This window comes from Agelaius phoeniceus, chromosome 2, assembly GCF_051311805.1.
Source record: "Agelaius phoeniceus isolate bAgePho1 chromosome 2, bAgePho1.hap1, whole genome shotgun sequence".
Taxonomy (NCBI): Eukaryota; Metazoa; Chordata; class Aves; order Passeriformes; family Icteridae; genus Agelaius; species Agelaius phoeniceus.
This window is the reverse complement of record NC_135266.1, coordinates 11,528,043-11,550,477: the sequence shown is the minus strand read 5'-3', so window position 1 is coordinate 11,550,477 and position 22,435 is coordinate 11,528,043. Positions and strand designations below refer to the sequence as shown.

The following is a 22,435-nucleotide window of genomic DNA, read 5'->3' as shown; positions in this document are numbered from 1 at the left end:
AACATGGAAACCTCTTCCTAAAGCACTTCTAATTCAGTTTGTGAAATCTGAATATTTGAAGTATTTCACTTCTGTAAAGAGCCACTTAACTGTAACACCTTAAAACCAAGAACAGAAGTCATCCCTGGTAGGTCACTAATACTGCTAAAGGTTTAATAGCTTAAAGCATACAAGTTTGTTACTGGCACTGCAGCACCATCCTGTTAAGGTTTACACACAGCAGTCTATTTCCAAATATTTAACTACAATAACCCTGCTTCACCTGAAGGGGAAAACTACTTCTAACTCAGTTGCTTCAAGCAATCTGAAAAAAACCATATATTATTTCTAGCATTAATTCAGGCTGAAAAAGAATACAATCTAAAAATAAAATGACAGGCCTATTGCAAAACAAGACAATTCCTCCTCATGCCTTTGAAGCAGGGATATATGTACATGAATCAGCATTTAAGTCTGTTTTCACTCATAAAATCCGTACATACATAAAATCACACAATAGGCCTTAACCCACAGAAACACTCAGTTTTCCATGTCTCCTGACACCACCTCAACGCCTCAGGTTATCTACTATAACTAAGGAATACTCCCAGGATGTGGAAACACGTTAGAAAATGTTAATATTTATTAACACATACCTAGAAGGTATGGCTAGGATACCCAGCTGCTAAACATCAGTGAACTCATGTCTAACAAAGGCTTGCAATTTGTAAGTGCACACAAAGTAATTTGCAGTTGCTGCCTCACCTGCTAAGAAATGCAGCAGACCCTGATGACCACCTTAGTGCAGACAGTACTGAAGTCTCAGAGACAAACAAAGGAAATAAAAGTAATCTCTTGGCTTAGATGCAGTCTCCTGGCCAGAAGCTGCACAGCCACATCAGCAGTGCTTGACCTCAACAAATTCCTGGTAAGGCAGGCACAGTGTGGGCACTCACTGCGTTCCACTGACTGGCCAGATGGCAGCACAGAGCACACCCTTGTCTGCCCACACCCGTCTGGCTGCCCACGCCTTCAACAGCTCAATATTAAACAATATTTATTATTTAACAACAACAACAAAAAATGATGCCTCCATGTAACAATCCAAGCTCTGAATACAGTACAGCAGCCCTACAACTGATCTCTAATAAACTGGCAGACAAAACCTGGAAGCTCGCTGTACAAATCCTTACAAGGCACTATCCTCCTAACTGCCAAATCAAATAACTCATTTCATGTGAGTTTTGCACATTGTTTTGCTTTGAAATAATACATTAAATATGGTAGTGTAATTAAGAGAATGTCTTCAAGCACCACAAAGTTAACAACTCCTGAATCAACAGCATGATCACTGCAATTTAAGGTGACTCCAGCCAGGCACACCAAGGCTCACCTGGGGCTACCACTTTCCTGGACACAACCACCTAATGCAGGAAACTCCTCCCAGTATTATCTTTTCTTTGAGCCACAAGCAGCAGTTCTAGGCCTCCTCTTTCTTCTACATTTCCACACAGTAATAATTTTATTACATTGAGGGGTAAAACACTTGCTTCAAAAAAGGGGGAAAATTTCCTAATATGAATTCAAAATTCACCTACAGAAACCTTTGTGGGGTGTTATCAGCAACCAGAACTCATTTACAAACTTTGGAGTGTCAGGGAGACTGCAGGATTACCGATTCAGAAGAGCTGCTTCCTTTCCACTAACAAGTGCAGTGCATGCTAGTTACAGCAAGAGCAGACACAATGTTACAAATCTTATCACACATAACATTTTCAGGGAAAAGATTGCCACTTTTTCTGTATCAGAGCATAGGATCCCACACTGGCTATTTCAGCTCTTTTTTCTAGTAGGGAATAACTATTTATAATCAAGGTGGTATTACCAGAACATCCATTCACAACAATCTGCCTGAGGAAAACAAGTTCTAACCAGGATTACTGCACTTACAGAAAAATGTTCTGGTTTGAATTATAGACAGAAAAGTTAAATAACTAGAGCTGCTTCCTGTCACCACAGGGATTGTTTAAAAAGAAAAAAAAAACTCACTCAATGCAGATTTGTTGATAATGCCTGTTTGTTGACCTACCTTTTTTATATGGCTTTGGTGGCACAACAGGACCAGGCTCTATGTTATCATAGAAGTTACATGTGGCTTTCGGATCAAAGTTTCCTGTCAGAAAAGAAAAAGAAAGTGTAAGGTGAAGGTTATTTAAATGCCTATGCCAGTGACATGAACATCCAAAGGCTTCTTATTTTATACATCATCTTATTATGACATTGTATCTTAGATTTTTCACAAGTTTTGTCCCATATTTTTAGTTTTCTGTCAATCATAGTAATTTTTAGCAGGGCAATCCCATATTGAAAAATCAACTCCAGCTCAACATTTTGCATTGCTGTGAAAATATGTGAAATGTATATCTTCCTACAGGATACTTCCTTAATAAAAAAGGACTGCATATCCTAATCTTTTTGATTCTATTTAAGACAAGTTTCTGTAAAAAAAAGACTTTTAAAAACCCTAGTAAATTTCTGTTTGTCAGCCTCTTGGTTGCAACTCATTGTTAAGTTCCATATTACTTGGCCATAGCCTTTGTCAGCAAGAAGTTAAAATTTTAAGTGAAGGATCTTCACAAAGGAGTAATTTTTTTAATGGGCTCTTGGCAAAGTCATTTTATGTCACTACTTTGTCACTAATGGAATTTAACTTGGCCAACAGAAGTATTAGCAAGCCAAGTTTATTACCTTGCAACTGAAAAAACACCCACCTTTTAGAGGTAAGTTGTCACTGCTAATACAAATTGAATTCTAAGAACTCCAAATATTCACATTTAAGCATGTGCCATATTAGAACCATAGGATCATTTAGGTTGGAGAAGACCTCAAAGATCACTGAGTCCAACTGCTACCCCAGCACTGCCAAGTCCATCACTAACCCATGTCCCCAGGAGCTGCATCTATAGGTTTTTTAAGTACCTCCAGGGACAGCAACTCCACCACTTCCTTAGACAGCCTGTTCCAATGCTTGGCAACTCTTGCCCTGGAGACATTTTCCCTAATATCCAATCTAAACCTGCTCTGGTGCAACTTGAGGTGATTTCCTCTCATCTGTCACTCGTTACCTGGAAGAAGAGACTCCACCTCACCACAGCCTCCTTTCACATTATTGTAAAGAGCAAGGAGGTCCCCCTGAGCCTCCTTTTCTCCAGGCTAAGCACTCACAGCTGCCTCAGCCATTCCTCCTATGGCTGACTCTCCAGACCCTTCCCCAGCTCTGCTGCCCTTCTCTGCACTCACTCCAGCCCCTCAATGCCTTTCCTGTAGTGAGAGGCCCAAAACTGGACACAGGATTTGAGGTGTGGCCTCACCAGTGCTGAGCACAGGGGGCAATCCCTGCCCTGGTCCTGCTGCCACACTATTGCTGATCCAGGCCAGGTGCCTTTGGCCTCCCTGGGCCCCTGGGCACACCTGGATCATGTCCAGCTGCTGCTGACCAGCACCCCCAGCTCCTTCTCCTCCAGGCACCTTTCCAGCCACTCTTCCCCCAGCCTGTAGCTCTGCCTGGAGTTGTTATGACACTTTTTGAACCTCATAAAATTGGCCTCAGCCCATTGGTCCAACCTGTCCAGAGCCCCTGCAGAATTTCCCTAACCTCCAGCAGACTCACATTTGTGACCACATCCAAATGATGTTTCTTTAAAAGTATCAATTCAGTACCTCTAGATTGAAGGAGATCAACTTCTTTCAGTGTACAGTCAACATTTATTTGGAGTTGTCTGTTGAGGCTTCTCAATCTGGTCATTTCCTCAGGCTAGAAAGAAACATCCCAAAATAGTAATTGTGGGAAAGTCAACATCTTATTTGAAATAGAAATAACATTGCTATATCTTTGTTAACAGCTTTACTAAAAACTGAGTATAGATAAGGCACTGAAAGAAGTCCAAGTGTCTGGCCTACTATTCCTAACTCACTTGCCCTCAAAAAACATTGTTCTATTGGTATGTGAGGAGGAAAACAGACAAGTTACTTAATATTAAAATTCATTAGTAAGATGACATAGCTAAGCTCAAGTTTATAAAACCACATACATTACTTAACTCTGTATAAATGGATGACTTGCTACTTGAGTCTGCATCAAGATAATAAAAAACAGAATACAAACTGCAGCCCACATTAACTATTACTTGCTTATAACAGAATGAGGTCAAAAGTTTATTCATTTGCATCAACCCAAGGAGCTCCAAGAAGCCAAACCTTTTAGCTCAGTATATTTAAATCATTCAATGATGAAGGACTGCAATTATTTTAACAGCATAATCAGTTATTTAAGTGCATATATTTGCATATCATTAAGAAACCCTAAGTTACTGGAATGGAAAGCTTTCTTAATACTAGCAGCATCAATCACTAACACATTTTATCCTAGAATACATTCCAGCATCACAGTCACAAAATCACAGAATATTCAAGGTTGCAAGGAACCTCTGGAGATCATCTAGGGCTTTGCATCCTAGAAGTTTACCAGACTGGCCAAGCTTGGCTCCCCCTGGGTGAATCTATGTAACTGCTGCTGACCACTTTCTTGTCCTTCATGTGCCTGGAAATGGTTAGTAGCATTAGCTGCTCAATCACCTTCCCAAGGATCAAAGTGACCAACCTGCAGTTCCCTGGGTCCTCCCCTTCTTGCAGACATCAGTGATATTTGCCCTCCTCTAGCCTTTGGGAACTTTCCCAACCACCATTAATGAACCAAAGAGTACCTGGAGTGGCCTTGCAATGACACCTGCCAGCTCCCTCAGCACCCACAGGTATCTCATCCAGGATTATGACCTTGTGTATGACTGCTTTGCCTAAGCATTCCCTGACCTGATTCTCTTCCATTAAGGGTGTACCTTCTTTGCTTCACACTTTTCCCAGGGTCTCTGGGACCTGGGATTCCTGATGGACTGTGAAGACTGAACCAAGAAGTTCATTCAGTATCTCAAGCCTCTTCCATGTCCTACATAACCATGCCCCCCAACTTGCTGAGCCCACATTTTCAGTGGTCTTCCTGCTGTCACCTAGGCAGTAACAGAAACCTTTCTTTTGGTCTTTGAAATCCTGTGCCAGATTCACCTCCAGTTGGTCTCTGGCTTTCCTAACCTCATCCTGGCACACTCAGTGCCTCTGAACTTCTCCCAGGTTCATCTGTGCCAAATGCTGCCCTGAAACAGGTGAGACATAGAACAGCCACAGCAAAGCAGCCAACAGCCCTTCTGTGCCTTCCAGCCTACACCTGTGTGCATTGTTTGTGTCAATACAGCCAGTAAGTCTCAGCTGATCTGCTTAACAACTACACACAGTGGAAGCTATTTTTCAGCCAGATGAATTCCCTTATCAGAGCCACACACATGTTTGGGCTAGAGTCACTTGCAGGTGGAAGTCACAGAGATAAGAAGAATCAACAATGAAAAAAGGAGAGTTTCAACTATTTCAGGCAACACTGCCACTGAAAAGTTATTTGGCACATCCTGCACATACCAAAAGAGAAATACTGTCTATGAGAAGCAACTACTCAAACAATAAAATAGCTTTTTAAAAACAAAAGGTAAACCTTCCAGCATGAACACCAAGCTCTACATGGCCAAGGCTTATTGAATAGACTTGGACATACTTTTATTGGTTGTTAAGGAACCAAGTATATGCAGTTCTGTGGTCCACAAAAGTGCATGCATACAACCTTCTGAAGTTTTGTTGGGAACACCAAGAAAACTGCACACATATCCATTTCATCAACTACAAGAATTAGCTCATGACAAGTCAAGTACTTGAAGTGTCACCAAAGACTGAAGATTTTATACTCAGAAAGTATTTTTGAACAGTACCTGGGTTTAATCAAAACACAAAAAATAAATGTGTATGTTGAATTAAAATACTAACAACTTGCTTACTGTGGGAATTGCAGTTGTACAGCTGACTCTCCGAAGCCGCCTCTGCATCAGATCGTGCTCCATGCCATTGACTTCAGTCTTCAGGCGTTCAAGCTCTTCCTTCTCAAGCTTCAGCTCCTTTGCTAATCTCTCCATCCTTGCTCGTTGATGTAACAGCAAGGCTAATGTTTTACACAGAAGAAATAGTTACTAGCACATAAAAACCTGAACACTGAATTCTTAACATATGCATAAGATTCATGAGTGACCCTTCTGGAAAAAAAAAGGTGATTGCAGACATGCAGCCAAATATCAGTGTGAAGATGCTTTCATGCCAAATGAACTACAATTTAGAACAAAGTTCTTCCAGAATAAAAACACATTTTATACAGTAACTTGAAGTTGTTATTACCATTTTGGTCAAAGCTTCTTTTTTTGCATTTGGTCTTTCTTGTCTCAAAAATACAAAGGCACCTGTACAAGGAGACAGCTTCTCAGGATGAAACAGCAACCTAGTTATATTAATACTCTACTGACAAAAAAAAATATACCAGAGGTAAGATCAGGAGGTAACACACACTTCATACCTGCAGCTCAACAGCAGCTGACACACCAGCCCTGAGACATTAGCCAAATGTCAGTCCCAAATTTGTTTTTTTTCATTACTATTATAAACTGTGGTATGACTTCTAAGTAGTTTTAGCTTTTCAGGAAATATTGTAATCCTCAATACTGTAAGTTCCTAAGGGTTCAGAGGCAAAACTATGGATCTTCAACAAAATAAACTACAGAATCCAGAAAATAAATAGTTGAGTCAGCTCAGGTGCTTCAGATCTTAATTTTATAACAGATCGATATCTCCAACCTCTCTCTGCTGTTGAGTCACTCCCTCATTTTCATCATGGTACTGAAATTTATGACTCTCAGTCACAAACTGCTGTTGGGCTCCCAGAGAATCAAAGAAAAGAATTTTGACTAGCTAGAAGATAATATTCAGCTTCATAAAGAAGAGTATTTCTCAGTATTTCATCATGGTGCAAAGCTGGCCAAGTCAGTGTGATGCTTAATCCTTTCTGATCAGGCTGGTTTTACCTGATTGAAGTCTGCTAGGACAGAGAAAAAAAGACATTTGATATGTGTATATTCAGACAAACATGTTGCTCATATAACAATGCTCAAAGGAAGGAAGCTGTAGAACCTGCAAAATGATACTTCATGAAAAGTCACAGCCAGAACTTGCCCTTTTCTTCATTCCATCCAACAAAGGCAAAGGAAAAGCACATACTATTCAAGAGTATTAGCATATGAGCTAAAAAGAATTAGAAAAATAAGTAACAACATGGCAACTTACTGCAAAAGAAGAACACCCCAACCTGTTAGAAGCAGGTATCAGCATTCCACACAAAAATGTAGCACTCTAATTTGGATTTTGTATGGATTCACCAATTCATGGCCAATGAATAAACACCAAAGAGCCTAGCCAAGAATAACACCAGGTGTTTTTACACTACAGGCACCAAAATTATTGAACAGAACTGTTCTCTACTTTTTCAAGTAGCATAAGTCATGCAAGCAGAATTAAGAAAAAAAGTACAGATATCAGACTGAATGATTTTCCACTATTGTTACCATACCCTGTCTCTGTGTGATCTCTTCAACTAAAGATGGTGTGACTACATTTCAGAGCTTCACATTGTACACTAGTAAAACTCATCAAATATGACTCATATTATAAAGAAGCAAAGTACAGAAAGTAGAATGAATTTCTGGTTACACTTTTTACAATGGCTCACATTCCAGCAAAAATTAAAGAAAATTGTTCCCTAAATTAAGCTGTTAAATATACTCTTTTCTAGGACTCCTTTATGGTAGTAAAGAATAAAATGTTTATTCTTCTACAATTTATTTCTATCAAGTCTTCAGAGTGCAGCAATTAAAAAAAACTCTGGTAGGTATTGCCACAAATGCAAACACCCCCAAAAGCATATGCTAATTAGTTTTATTTGGTTTGCTTTTCAGAGACACAAATCTAGTGGAAGGCACAAAGGCAAAACCAGGTCTTACATTTCAGAACATGTTTTTCACAGCTAGATGAAGCTACTTGCATTTTTCTCACATAAATGACAACCTCTACTGAAGCTGTAATAGCAACACTACCAAACAAAGCACAAGGCCTCAGTTACAGACCTACTGACATTCATTTTTACTGAAGAATTGGGTCTACAGAATTTCTAATTTGGTCTACGAGGTACAAAACAGCTTTGCTGATGAGTTAGAAGAGCTCAAAAGGCAGTAGGTGAAATAAGAAATCAAGAACTACAGAGCAGCACTATAAGCTCTCACTTCAGCTCTCTGAAGTAAAACAAAGGCTAGAAGGAACAACAGAGGAATAGACTCTTCTTTCCAAACACAAATCCAGAAAATACCTGTTGCAGGTAATCATTCTGTCATTATCCAAATCACTGGTTTGAATGCTTGCAGATTGTTTCACTTGCTCAATTTTAAATGTTTCAAATCTACACAGCAGATTACTCCAAGAAAAGTAGTTTTCAGCTCAGGGTTAACTTTACATTTTTTTTTCTTTACTGACTTACCAAATTCTTCATTTATATATTAAAACTATGTTTTATCCCTGTGCAACAGAACACACATCCTAAAATTTGTCTCCCAATCTCCTCTTCCTCTTTGAAAACTCTAAGTGGAAGAAGTGAACTTTTGATTTAAGTTCTACAAAATAATTATTTTATTACCTTTAAAAAAATACTTGTATTGACAAAGGTTTTTTAGCTGCATTCTTATCTCTCTCTCTTCTCTTTAACTTAATATTCTTCAATCTAAACCAAATGCAGAAGCCAGGTGTTCTAAAATACTTGAATATGGAACAAATACAAAACAATATAAAAATCCACATGTAAATTTATGACCCAGTTCTTCAATGCAGAATTGACAAAACTGACACACAGTACATGAACAAACTATTTATCATTGTTAACTGCAGTGTTTTAAGAAAGTCCCCTAACATGAGAAGAACAGCAAGGTTAGGACCCTTAGAAATTGTTTATGTATTAGAGTGAAATTTGGCAGTACTTAAAAAGAAATCAGAAAAAACTGTCTGATTTTTGACACAGTTTCTATTTTTTCTGTACAGGTTTAAAAATTTTCACTAAGCAGCAAAATCAAACTGAAAATGGATTTTACAACAACCACAATTTGCAGGGTGAAACATTTACCTTGAGTGTAAGCATAGTCGTCTGATCCAGAACTAGAACTTCTCTGATACTTATGGCTTCCTTTTTCTCCTCCACATCCTGGGATTACAGAAATAGGCTGAATAGGTTCTGGTGCTGCAGAACGCTCTTCTTGGTCCACTAAATTTAAAAGATTCTCAGTCGGTGCTCGACCTACTGTGATTTTAAAAATGGTTGGGTTTGGCTGAGATACCATTACCCGAGGAGACTGTGTTGGTGCACCTGCAGGTCCAGCTGGTTGAGTGTAGGTAATATATACTGGATTAACACTAAATGGAGGTTTGGGTTGTCCTGACATACCTCTGGATGGAGAGCTTGAAGGAGGAGTAGTAGCTGCATACAGCGGGTGCTGGTTTCGTTGTGATGGTTGATTACTTATAGGTGAAGGGCTTCTGTTCATTGCAGTCCCGGGTCTTTGCGGTGGCTCAACTGTAATTTCTATTTTATTCATGGAACCTTTGGATAAACTAGGTCCAGCAAAAGGAGGAAGGTACGATACAGAGTGACCACCTTGCTTTTGAAAAGTCTGGGATGCTTGCTGATATGGATGGGGTGGGACAGTGGAAGGACTAGGAGGCATGAAAACATGTGAGCTCTGGTGACTCAACTGAGGAGGCTGAACTTGGTGTTGAGGAGAGCCGAAGGGAGAGGGACACTGGGATGCGGGTGGAGATCGAAAAGCCGACTGAGGGATCTGGGGTTGTTTTGGAGAATACTGAGAAGGTTGGTAGTTCTGTTGATGTGGATATACAGGTAGAGGACGAGGAGTATAATGTGGAACTGGGCCCTGTGGCGATGAATGCCACTGTGTATTCTGAGGAGTCTGTCGTCCTGAAGAACTTTGAGATGTTTGTCTAATATAAATAGAGCCAGGAGTCCCATAAAGATTGCTTGGAATCTGTGGAAGAATTTGTAGAGCTCTGGGTACGCTCTGTCCAGAGGGGAGGTTTTGTGATACTGTAACAGTAATGGGATTTGTACTGTACCGAGGTATGTGCATATACGTGGGAGGGCCTTGCATAGCAGACGTGTTCATTCCTGGTTGTATGGAAGATGGCTGTGGAGGTGGCTGTGGAGGAGGAGTAGCTGCATTTCTATTCTGGTCATTCACGAAAAATGGATTGTAACTAGGAGAAGCTGCCACGACGGCGGGAGCAGAATGTGGTTCCTGGACTAAGCAAATGAGCTGTTTACCTGCCGTGCGCTGCGGGTCAATGTGTCCATCGCTTGAGCTGTGTACCAGTGTACGACCACCATTAAGTTGAGCTCCATCCCCCGCGTGATAGCTGGTATGAGGATGAATACCCAGATTAATGTGCAAAAGGCTATTTCTATTCATTCTGGTGTCATCAGGGCTGTGGTACTCCATATACAAATACTTGCTGCTCTCCTGTGCGAGGGCTCGACAACAGGCATCGAGGTTATTGTTGTTCTAGGAGCAAGAACAGACACCTATTACTGTCACAGACACCTATTACTGTCACAGAGCACAGAAAGAGCCAGCACTCCGTGTTCAACATTCAGCTGAGGCCACAACCAGGCCCAGCCTGGACACAGCTAGGGTAACGTTTCATACACAGGTATTGTGAAATAAAGATGATACTTACTACATGGTATGAGATTAAAACATAGCTCACATTGCATCTGGCAAAATGCTCTGGTAACACTAGTTACACTATGACATATCAAAAAAACCACAAGTCCAGTTTTAGGAAAGCAATGGTTACAACTCTCTGCATGTTCTTCAAGGAACAAGTCTGTACAATTAATTACTTGTTAACTACAAGTAACAACACAAATCAAAATAAACTAGATCAAAATTGCGAACTCAGAAAATACAAAACAAAAATGCAGATAACATTTCAATGTTTATCTGAGTGTTTACTGCTTTCACTTTCAGTTTACTGTTTACCTGACTATTTCTCTTCACCCAGAAGTTTAAAACCCCAACATTTTAAACCTGCTTTTATTGGTAGAACAGTATTTAATACCTTAACAATGAAGTCAAAGTATTGCTTGAAGAAGTCTTGGGGATTCCATAAAGAACATTACAATTCCAACCAAATTTAAACTGCCTTCAAGAACTTCAAGCTTAACGCTAAAAAAGGTTTATTCATACATCAGTGAGAAACCAAATAACCCCTTAAAATGTTTGATTTGTTCTGTGGTGCTGGCAGTTGAAACTATACAGACAATAAATTATGAATCAAATGAGAAATATATGGGGAATTCCGTTTCCCGTCTTGCCCTCTCCACTAATTTTAGCTTAATGTAGTCTGTAAAAAGAACAACATAAATGATAGCTTTTCCAAACGAGTAAAATCACTAGAAAGTGTTCCAGATGGTGAATTTATTTTTCTCCCCACTTTATCATGTAACAGCCTCCATCAACTGTGGTTCAGATTTTAATTTCAATAGTAGCTAAAGAAAAGAAATTTCACTTTAAGTTCAAATGAATTTGGCCCTTAGCACCCTAACTTTGTAAAACATGACCCAAGACTGGTACCTTTTGTGACAGAGAGCACCTCCTTCCACAGCAAGTGTGTACATATTTATACGTGCACATACACCCCTGCCTTCCTAAGTGGGCTAAAATTACCATTCTAAGGAATGGACATTAATAATGACTGCACTTCTATTTTAATCACTATCACTATATAAATTTGTATGCATATATTACATATATACACATATTGCCTTGCAATACAATTTTCAATAGCCACTGGCTGAGAAGTCATATTACATTTCTTTTTTCATGGACTGTACCTAGTCAGTCTTAATACCAGAGTGAAGATGATTTTCCCAAAATTTTATATGATTTCACTATCAGATGAGCTTGCATATTCTGTATCTTCTCATATGAAGAGTTACTACTAAACATGACAGAAGAGTGCAGCACTTAAATAGGAACAGCTCTCACTCTACAGACACTTCTCTCTGACAACCTCCCTTCATGCTGAGCTCTTCTTCTGGACATCATTGATCACTGGGAATGTCCAGACATAGCACTAAAAATTTAAGACCAGAATATGAGGAAACAAGACCTTGTAGTAACAATCAGCACCACAATGCCAAGGCAGCAGTCTCAAAAAAAAGTGAACCACTACCATCAGCCACCTGCCATCTAAACAGAACTTCATGAACAGAGCTTTCAGTTTCCGTAGGTCACTTGGTCAGGGTGCAGGTAAAGAGAACACACACAGGACAGGCTCTGATTTGATTTTATGGAATACATTCCAGGGTATGGAATGTATTTCTCATTTCAAAGGACCCTCAATTTTTGACAGGTCTAAAATTCCAAACTGATTTAAATCTAGAGCATTTATTGCAAATGGCTATTAGAAATCAGCTACACATCTTTAAAATAGAAAGTGGGTTTGGAAGCAAAATCTATACTTTAAAACATAACAAGTATTTGCTGTGCAAAGTTAACTAGCTATCCAGAATGCCATATAATAGACAGAACACCATATGCTTCTGCAGTGTTATGGATTCTTTAATTTGATCAGTTTAAAAATGTCTATGACAAACACAGTTTATCAAAAGGCTTGTGTACTTAACAGTACAGAAGATATGACTGCCATGATAAGTAAAGCTTTAAACTGAAGGACTTCCCCTGCTTTACATTTGTCTGAAAGCAATTAATTTTTATTTGTATGGTTTAGAAGACAAAATGCAAAAAATACAATCCCTATTCTAAGTAAACCTATTCACCTGCCAGGGACAGGCAGGAGGCAAGTACAGCCTTCCAAACTCAGCCATGGCCACACAAGGCCAAACCAGACCTTGCAAGTTTCTATTCCGTTCCTGATTCCTCCCATTAACTGAAGGTATTCCCAGATGACCACTACTTATTACATGTGGTGACTTATTATCACTTCCAATTTCTGATTTGAGATGAGGGTGGAAGGATGAAATGGAAAGGAAAAGGAGTGCAGAGAGGAGAACCACCACCTGACCTAGAAAGATAGAAGTACAACTAAACCTCTGGAGAGCCATGAGAAAAAGATACCATGAAGGGGGAAAACAGTCAGATTGCTAAGTCCAGATCCTTATCTTGGAAGGATGAGTGTTTACTAAAACCTACTCCAGTATATGTATATTATTTATGTAGCCATCATCAATTAACATCCTATTAGCCTCTTTCTTTATTATCCATATGCATACAGTCACAGGTCACACAGACAAGGAAAAAACATCAGTGCAAAATAACCTCCATAAACCTAAGTGAAGAATGACAGAATTTTTGTACCTAAAAGACAAGACAGAAACGCAAGTAGTGGAGTCTTCCAACCTTTCAAAATAAAACCAGGAGAATGAAAATCTATGCTCCACATGTACTACTAAAAAGGGTTTTCATACTGAACTCATAGTTTGTGCCCAAATAAACCACACAGAGTGTTCACCATACCTGGAGCATGCACTGAGACACCACGCCCTCAGGTATCTCAGGGAAGCGCTGCCGGAGGTCGTGGAGTACCTGCACGTCGAGCTGCTGGCTGCCCTGCGCCATGCCAGATGGATGATGTTCAGATCACCAGAGAACGGAAGTCAACAGGCCTTCCAGTGATTGTGGTCTTCTGAGGCTTCTGGCATTTTCTGTAAGAAAGAAAACACCATCTTTTAAGCCATCACAACTCTTTGTCCTTCCCAAACTGCTTGTGTAGAAAAACTACGGTAATGCTTTTGAACTACCAAGAGAGATAACGGCTTAAACACGAGAGGGTGGGAATAATCATAAATAATAAATGAATAATCTCAAATAGTAATAGTAAAACACTTAACATACCACAGGTATGTCTATATGGCATTGCACTGGAATGTGCTAGTTCAGGTCTTTACTCAGTCCCACTGTAGCACCATGTGTGACTTTAATTACTGTGACCTGCATAAAATAGAACTGTTATATATTTACTCCCAATTAAATTCTGAACAGTCTGCAAAAAAGAATGAAGTTATTACCAATTACAGATATCTTATTTACAATATAGAAATAAAACAAAGTAGCTACTCTATTAACAGGGCTCAAACTCTTTTGTCTTTACATCACTACAAATCCAAGAAGTTGGAAGCAATTTTTGGGAAACTGAATAAGAATTACACAGAATTTAAAGAGCCCTTTGCAGGTTTAGAGAAGCATCTACGTAAGATTTTTGTGAAGTACCTGTTACATTCATACTAACCAAAATTCTTGTATTCAACAACAAAAATATTCTACTCGAACTTCAATACCCAAGGACTACTGGAAGGCAAACACAGTCCGAGTCAACAAATGCTTTTTGCGCTTGTGACTCATGATCACAGCAGTAACCAAAAGGCAGATGATGTCTAAGGAAAGATTCACAAAAACTTTGCATGAGGTGCTGCTTGACACAGCCCCTGTTACACATCTATCGCTGCTAAGCTTCAAAAACCTTTCCAACACTACTGCTCAGTGGAATTCCTAACTGTAGAGAATGCACTGCTGTGTTCAAAAAGAAAATGAAAATCAGATATCAGCAGAGCTGGTGTTTAATAATACCTTATCTACCCAAAGTCCCAAGTTTAAATCATGCTTATCTTGACCTCAGTGCAGCTGGGGGTGGCACATGGCACAGGTACTCAGTCAGCTTTTCATTTGTTATTTCAACTTCCAGCAGCCTCCAGCAGCACAACAGACCAGCAAATGCACACACACCTCTAGGCATTAAAATTCCAACAGTTTCCTCTGAAAGTTTCTTTATTTTCATAGGCAAGAAAACAGAGTATGTATCTTCAAAGAAAAGTAGTGTCAGGTTTAGGGTAAAAAACATCTTTGGTTAAAGTTTTAGGGGTAAAAAAAGCAGGAGTCAAGTCCAGTCCATGATGTGTGGCTCTGCATGTGAACAGCTCTCAGCTGCCATCAGCATTCACTGAACACCACCTGTGCTCATAGAAAGGGTCCCTCTCTGTCCCATCTCATTATTCCAGCACCCACTATCACATCTGCCATGTCATACACTTTTTCAAGATAAATGAGACAAGTCTAAAGAACAGTGAGATATGTGAATTATCTTCCAGCGACTTAGAAAAATATCCCAATAAACTTGCACGTACATCACAACTCATTTCTGTTCACTGCAGGAATGCTTTTTTTAAAAGGAAATGCAGTTTCCAGCAGAAAAGTCCTATCTACACTCACAATAGGGGATATTTTATAAACCTAATTTTTTTTGTAAATGACGAACAAACATTATACTCTGAAAGGCAGAACATCACAAGAATACTCAAAGAAAACTTGACAGCAATCAAGCTCTATGTGTTTCTAGACAACTCTCCTTATCCCAGGAGGCAAAAGCTGAAATGCAGTAATGAAGGAGTACCCTAACAGAATAAATTGCAGTTAAAACCTCTGTGGAATAATAAATGATGGCATCTGAAACAGAAGTTAATAATTAAAAAAAATTCATTTGCATGGGCAAGAGCCTTTGCATAATTTCTCTCTTAAAATAAAAGTTTAAACGTAACATGGGTGACTGTAAATGTAACGTGAACTGAAGACCCACCATCAACAAATTCAATGTTTTTCTACTACAGTTTTAAAATAACAGAAGTTAACTTTTTGTTTTCTAACATTTCCCAAATATGTGTGGTGAGTAGAGGTATAACACAAAGTAACTGGCAGTTACTGGCCAACTACGCATTTTATCAAACTTCTAAACACAATGGGTAACAAAGTTCCAATTTTATTTTGAGGAGTTGAAGCTTCCAGCCTTTACACTTTACACAGATAGCCTTAAAAAGCCTACAAGAGACTCAAAATAACTATTGGGGAGCACGAACAAACACACAGTAATTCTGAAGTCCTTGGATTACATTGCTAAGCTACTGTGAAGACTTGTTGGTTTTTCTTTTCCCTAGCCAATACCACAAAATTTACAATTGTCATTATGTATAAACCCAGCCTTTTGTCCTACTTATTGTCCAGCATTTTGTTCAGCTTATTCTACTTGACCTGACTACAACTGGCTGCACATTTTCCACTCTAAGCAGGCACGAACTGGCTGGAATACAATACCCACTTCCCATGTTGCTCCACAGCACACGGCAGGCAGAGAACCAAGTTATTCAGAGAGCCAAGGGCTTACAGCAAAGGCTACACAGCTGAGATGCTTAGACAAGAACTCCTGCTGAGCCACAACACGCTAGGAAAGCAATCCTTCAAAGACTTTCTCCCACAGCATTCACAGGCTAAGGGACACACTGAGGTGCCTTACATGACCAGCCTTGTAATTACTGAAAGTTCAATGCATCAAAAACTAACATAAAGTCAAAATGAAAACAAGATGTTTCATCTGCAGCTTTCAGGAAAGAGGTGAGAGTATGCAAACTCTAGATGGAAAGTATCTCATGAAGATGGAATAAATTAACAGCGCTAAATACACAGCAGTTCTAATGGCAAAACCACAGCATCTTGTCACAGAATTGGTCCTGCTGGGTTAACAAGCAGAGCTGACCTCAGGAGCCACTGAATGAATCTCAGGGATTAAGCAAACCATGACTCAAGTCCTAAAGAAATAGAATAATTTGCCTTTTCACACCTTTTACATGTCCATATGATATATACATTTAATCTTTTCCTTAAGCCATTTGTGTATATGATGAGTTAAGAAAACAACCAACAGTTCCATCAGTCAACTGATGCCTCTTTTCTGAAAGAAAAAATAAAAAAGCAGAACTACTATAGTCTTGATCCTCCCCAAGATCTGTTCAAATAAGTAGAGAAGGAAATCTATTCTGCTACTGTCATTCTGAAGCACTAAATCAATTAAAATAAAGACACCTAAATCACCAGGAATGAGATCCAATTGAAACTAAATTATGTCAATAAATACTAATTATGTCAATCAATACTATCTGAAAATGTATAACTTACATACTGATGTGCACTTATACAATTACTATGTATGGAACAATTAATTCCTGAGTGAACTTCCAGAAAACAGGCTACCTGGAAGACAATTTCTTAGGCCTTAATAATTTACATTTAATTGTTAAGTGTTTTATAACAATAGTTGGGCATTGAAATGCAAGAAGAAAAAAATCAAGAGGCAGAACACAAAAATAAAAAATCAGCTTACAGAATCATAAATATACTGGGGTCAGAAGCTGCCCACAAAGAATATCAAAGTCCAGCTCCTTGCCCTGCACAGGACAGCCCCAAGAATCATACTGTGCCTGAGAGCCCTGTCCAGACACTTCTTGAACTCTGCCAGGCTTGGTGCTGTGACCATTTCCCTGTCCCAGTGCCCAGCCACCCTCTGGGTGAGGAACCTTTTCCTGATACCCAACCTAAACCTCCCTGAGTCAACTTCAGGCCACTCCCTCGGGTCCTGTCACTGTCACACAGAGCAGAGATCAGTGCCTGCCCCTCCTGTTCCCCTCAGGAGGAAGCTGGAACTGCAGCGAGGTCTCCCCTCAGTCTCCTCCAGGCTAAGCAAGCCCAGAGCCCTCAGCTGCTCCTCCAGACCCTTCCTTCACCACCCTCACAGCCTCCCTGATAGTTACAACTCACATAAAACTGAACAGCTTTCTCCACCTTTCTTCTCACCCTCAGTCAACTCAACTGTACTAATCTGACCTGTTAAAGCAGTTTAAAAACCAAACCAAACACTTTTTACTAGTTTAACAAGCTTTCTCTGCACAATGCATAGCCACTGAACACCACACCATTGTGTAAAGGAAAATGAAAAGGTAAAAAGGGGAAAAGGACACAGGACCAAGAACACCACACCACCTCCCTCCTTTCAGCACATGTTACCCATCTGATCTGTTGAAGCCGTGGACAAGAGGACACCTTCACCTGAAGCAGATTTGTAACAAAAGCAGAAGCTGTTCTTGTATAAACAGCAGTAAATCAGAATGGGGATTTTACCAAGTGCTGTCAATACTGGAGTTAGCACAGACCATGCTGTGGCACTGCAAGAAAGCTGCCTGTCAGCTGAGCCCCAGTGCTACCACCAGATACCAGGTCAGAACTGAAACCACACTTCAAACTCCCCATCACTTGCTCACCATCCAAGTAATACTAACACTATGCTCTACAAAAACTCTTTGTGAGCACTGTGTCAGACCAACTGATTACAGGCAGCAGCTCTTTATCACTAGTGAGTGATATGATTCCGGCCCCTACATCTCTGCTGACACACTGGTTAAATGTTTCCAAAGGCCAGGATACTGTCCATGCACTGCTTGCCAACAGTAACACATGAGAAGACGAGACTAATTAGCTCAGACAACATATTTAGAAAGCACTTTATTAGACTGAGTATTAGTATCTCTGGGGCTTTAGCTACTACTGTTGTTTTAACAAATAAGTATGATTTCAGCCATTACTGCATCATCACATTCCAATTCCACTTCTGTATTTCTGTACTCAAGCAGATATTAAGGTATATAATTATTGTGGTGCTTCCTACAGTGACTGCAAGCAGAAAAGCTGTTAAAGAGCAACATTTTTGTAAATCAGCTTCTATAGAACCATGTCACTTAAGGTTAAAGTTAAAAATTCAAACTGAGTTGCCTCACACAAAGGATTAACTATGTAAAAACGTGATTTTTAACATCCCATCCCACACATAGCTATTATTTAATAGGCATCAATTATAGCCTTGTAAACATGCTCAGCATCTGACCTGGCTGCGGATGCAATCATGTAATCCCACCTCTAATCCCTGAGCAGCCTCTAGAACCATTGTTACCTTAAATTCAAAGGTGCCTGCCTGCAGTAGAAAATTACATTAGCTGCAATTGTTAAAAATCATCACAACCTATTAATTCCAATACTGAAAAATAAGACAACAGATTTGTACACTAAGTTTGCATTTATTTAACCATTCAAATAAGCAAAAACAATTAACTCATCCCACAAATATTACAACACTTACATCAATCCAGCTAAAACGCTGGATTGCTCTTGCAGCAAAGGCAGGCAAATGACTTTATGGTAATGTGACACCGTCACAAAAACGTGCTAGCTAGAAGACCTTAAAATCTCAGAAATACAAGAAACTAAAGTGTTTTAACAGTGCCAAGAGCAATTTTTCCTCACAACCATCTTCATTCACACACTCACTGTATAAACATGATATAAGAGAAACCCTAAAGATTATTTTTCCCTGCAACTGTCCAGCTAAAATAATTTTTAGGATTATATATAGCTAGGCACAACTTTTCCACCTCAGAAATTAGAATGCCTATTTGTTAAGAGAAGTTTTCTTTATTTACAAGGTTATACATCCCACATCTTTGGGACTGTATTGCTTCACACAGTAGGAAGGACACAACAGAACTTAAAGACATTTTGTCAGTTCACACAGACTTATAAAGTTCAACAAAGCAAAATACAAGCAGTCAACGTTTAAAGCTGAGCTGAGCATGCTGCTGACACTGTTCTGAATGACTGGCTGTGTCAGTAAAACCACAGCTTCATGGTTTGGCAAGCTGTCTTCTGATGAACAGTCATTCACTTGTGGAAAAGACCATAAAACCCCTGGATGGTAGGAAGGCAATGTGAAGCACAAAAAAGAGGTATACAGCAGAATGAAACTAAAAATAAAGGGGACAAGCTATCACTGTTGACCAATTGATCTCTTTTGGTAAAGTTATACAAGCTCTCCTGACAATTCCATATCCCTGCCCATTTATCCATACAACAGTTACCCAGATGTGTCATGTGATGGCCTAGAACAGCTGAGTACTGAAATGGAACGTTAATCATTAAAGTCAGCATGATTAGAATATTATCATCTCAGACAAAAAAGGAGTGTAGAGCAACAAAATCATTCCTTCACTTGTTAGGAGTTTTTTTTTCTCAATAGTTTAAACTTAAATGTTCAGTTTCATCCATGTTTGAAACTCTTTCCACAGACTCTATAAATGAGTAATATTGTGATACACTGTTGTGTGTCTGTATCACACAAAAACAATCTATACCTCTGAGGTAACAGAAACCTGGACAGAAACCCATTTCTGGATGAACAGTGACACTGCCTAGAAACATGACTGAAGCGTAAAAAGGTTTAATCTGTAACCTGTGCACAAGCATGTTAATTACACAGGCTGACACAAAAATTCAAAAAATCATTATCAATCACTGCTCCCTCTTAAGTATGTGCTTTGTGTTGTTTTGTGTGCCTTGGCATTTGCTTTGCTTTCCCTTCTTTAATTACACTCTGCCATCCTTATGGGCCATCAACATTGAAATGAACTAGTGTTCAGTACATGGACAGTATCCTGGCCTTTGGAAACATTTAACCAGTGCATCAGCAGAGATGTAGGGGGTGGAAACAGAAAACAGTTACTGTTTTCCCTCTTCCAGCTACATCACAGAGTCATTAAGGTTGGAAAAGATTTTCAAGATCACCAAGTGTAACCTCTGACTGAATACCACCATGCCCACTAAACCATATCACTGAATGCCATGTCTACCCATTTTCTGAACACTTCCAGGGATGGTGACTCCACCCTTCCCTGGGCAGCCTGTTCCCATGTTTAACCACTCTTTCAGAGAAGAAATTTTTCTTGATATCCAACCTGAACCTCCCCTGGCACAACTTGAGGCCAGTTTCCTTTGTTCTACCTCTACTTATCTGGGAGAAGAGACAGACCCCCACCTGGTTACAACCTCCTTACAACAGGCAGTTGAAACAAGCAATAAGGTCACCCCTGAGGCCTCCATCTCTCTTTGGCCAGGCTAAACCTGGCTCCCACAGCTGCTCCTGAGGAGAATTGCGTTCCAGACCCTTCATCATCTCCATTGCCCTTCTCTGGACATGCTCCAGCACCTCAAAGTCCTTGCAATGAGGGATCCAAAGCTTGAATTTTCCAACTAAACATTTATACAGAGACATAATTTATTTAATTGCATTGGAAGCAAAAGGGGTGAAACTCATCCCAATCCCATATACAAGTCAAACCTCCACAAAGTAGAGTTTACTTTTAATAACTACATTACACTGGGAAATAGTAAAAACTGAATTATAACGAGAAGACTACTTAACTGGAACAATTATACTCCTTTTGGCAAGTAGCTAAGAGGTTCTTGGCCAGTAATTCCTCTGCTAAGTAAGTCACAGCACAATCTGGTTGTGATGAGACCCTGAAAGGTCATCCCAGTTCCAAAGCCCAGCTGAGGGGGCACTGGATCAGGCTGCTCAAACCCCTGTCCAGCATGACCCAGAACACTGCTAACAACAGAGCATCACCTGCTTGGGCAGACTGTTCCAGGGTCTCATCACCCTCATCAGAAATGTCTTCCTTATGTCCAATCTCAACCTACTGTATTCCCATTTAAAACCATTGCCCCTCATCCTGTCATGAAGACCTTGGCAAAAAGTCTCCCCTAATCTTTCCTCTAAGCCTCTCATACACTGAGAAGCTGCATCACAGTAGTGAATTCTTTGAAGGAACTGATGGTTCTCTCACTCCAGCGAGCAAGTAGAAGCAGCTCTCACTACAGAGCAAAGTTACAGAAGAGAAAGTTTCCAAGGCAGGGGGACAGCTCAGGAATGATGCTCCCATGCCACCAACACCAGCTTCCAGAAGGGCCCTGCAGAACATGAGGCACAACTACAAGTTGCAAATGCAAGTGAGTCTGTACAGCTCAGAGATAACTCTGAAGTAGCACAAGTATCACAACTTAGTACCCAAAGCTGTGAGAACAATGAACTGCCTTTCTTACAAGGACATATGCCCTATGATTTCTGACTGAACACCTGTGAAATGAGGCTGTGGCAGGGAAAAATCCTGCAGGGAAGAGTACACTGTCAGATTTCTTAATTCATCAACTTCTGTGTTGGCCCTGATAAAAGCAGTTTTATGATGATGCAAAAAGTTTCTGGTAATGATATCCTGTTCTGAGAAACAAAACGAGCCAGAAAGGATACAAGAAAATGTGAAACTGATTGCATACTATAAAGCATTAGAGAAAATCTACTGTAAATCCATGGATCACAAACTTCAGCCTTTTCTTCATTTTTAAGTACAGTCTGCTATTCATATTTCCAAGTTTAGCAACTACTAGAAGCTGAGGTTTATACAGGAGAGAACCGAGCTAACAAAGTGCAAAAGTACTAGAATATCATTTCATACACAATCTGTTTGAGAAAGTGAGCCTCCTTCTCAGAAGTTTGAGATTCATACTTCTCAAAGAAGCAATGTCTCCAACTATTGTTATGGACACTGAGTTATCTGCAGAACACCAGTCTGAATCTTGACAAGCACAACAGGAATTCAATATTGTTCCAGGCTGAGATGCTTACTAGCTCCTACACAAGG

At 39.7% G+C, this 22,435-nt stretch overlaps 1 protein-coding gene across 3 annotated transcripts in view; it reads right to left on the bottom strand.

Annotated features, from left to right (window-relative positions):
* Positions 1-22,435, bottom strand: part of TAB3 (TGF-beta activated kinase 1 (MAP3K7) binding protein 3) — a 44,185-nt gene that overhangs the window by 4,688 nt on the left and 17,062 nt on the right. The window contains exons 2-7 of one of the 3 annotated variants that reach the window (XM_054628184.2): positions 13,551-13,738; positions 9,440-10,571; positions 9,122-9,295; positions 5,913-6,073; positions 3,700-3,793; positions 2,069-2,152 (exon numbers count right to left, since the gene is read on the bottom strand). In XM_054628184.2, the coding sequence (XP_054484159.1) occupies positions 2,069-2,152; positions 3,700-3,793; positions 5,913-6,073; positions 9,122-9,295; positions 9,440-10,571; positions 13,551-13,652 (1,747 nt within the window). In that variant the 5' untranslated portion in view covers positions 13,653-13,738. Of the gene's footprint in view, positions 1-2,068; positions 2,153-3,699; positions 3,794-5,901; positions 6,074-9,121; positions 10,572-13,550; positions 13,739-22,435 lie in introns of those variants that run through there. The other 2 variants (XM_054628183.2, XR_008533845.2) reach the window with 2 other exon arrangements.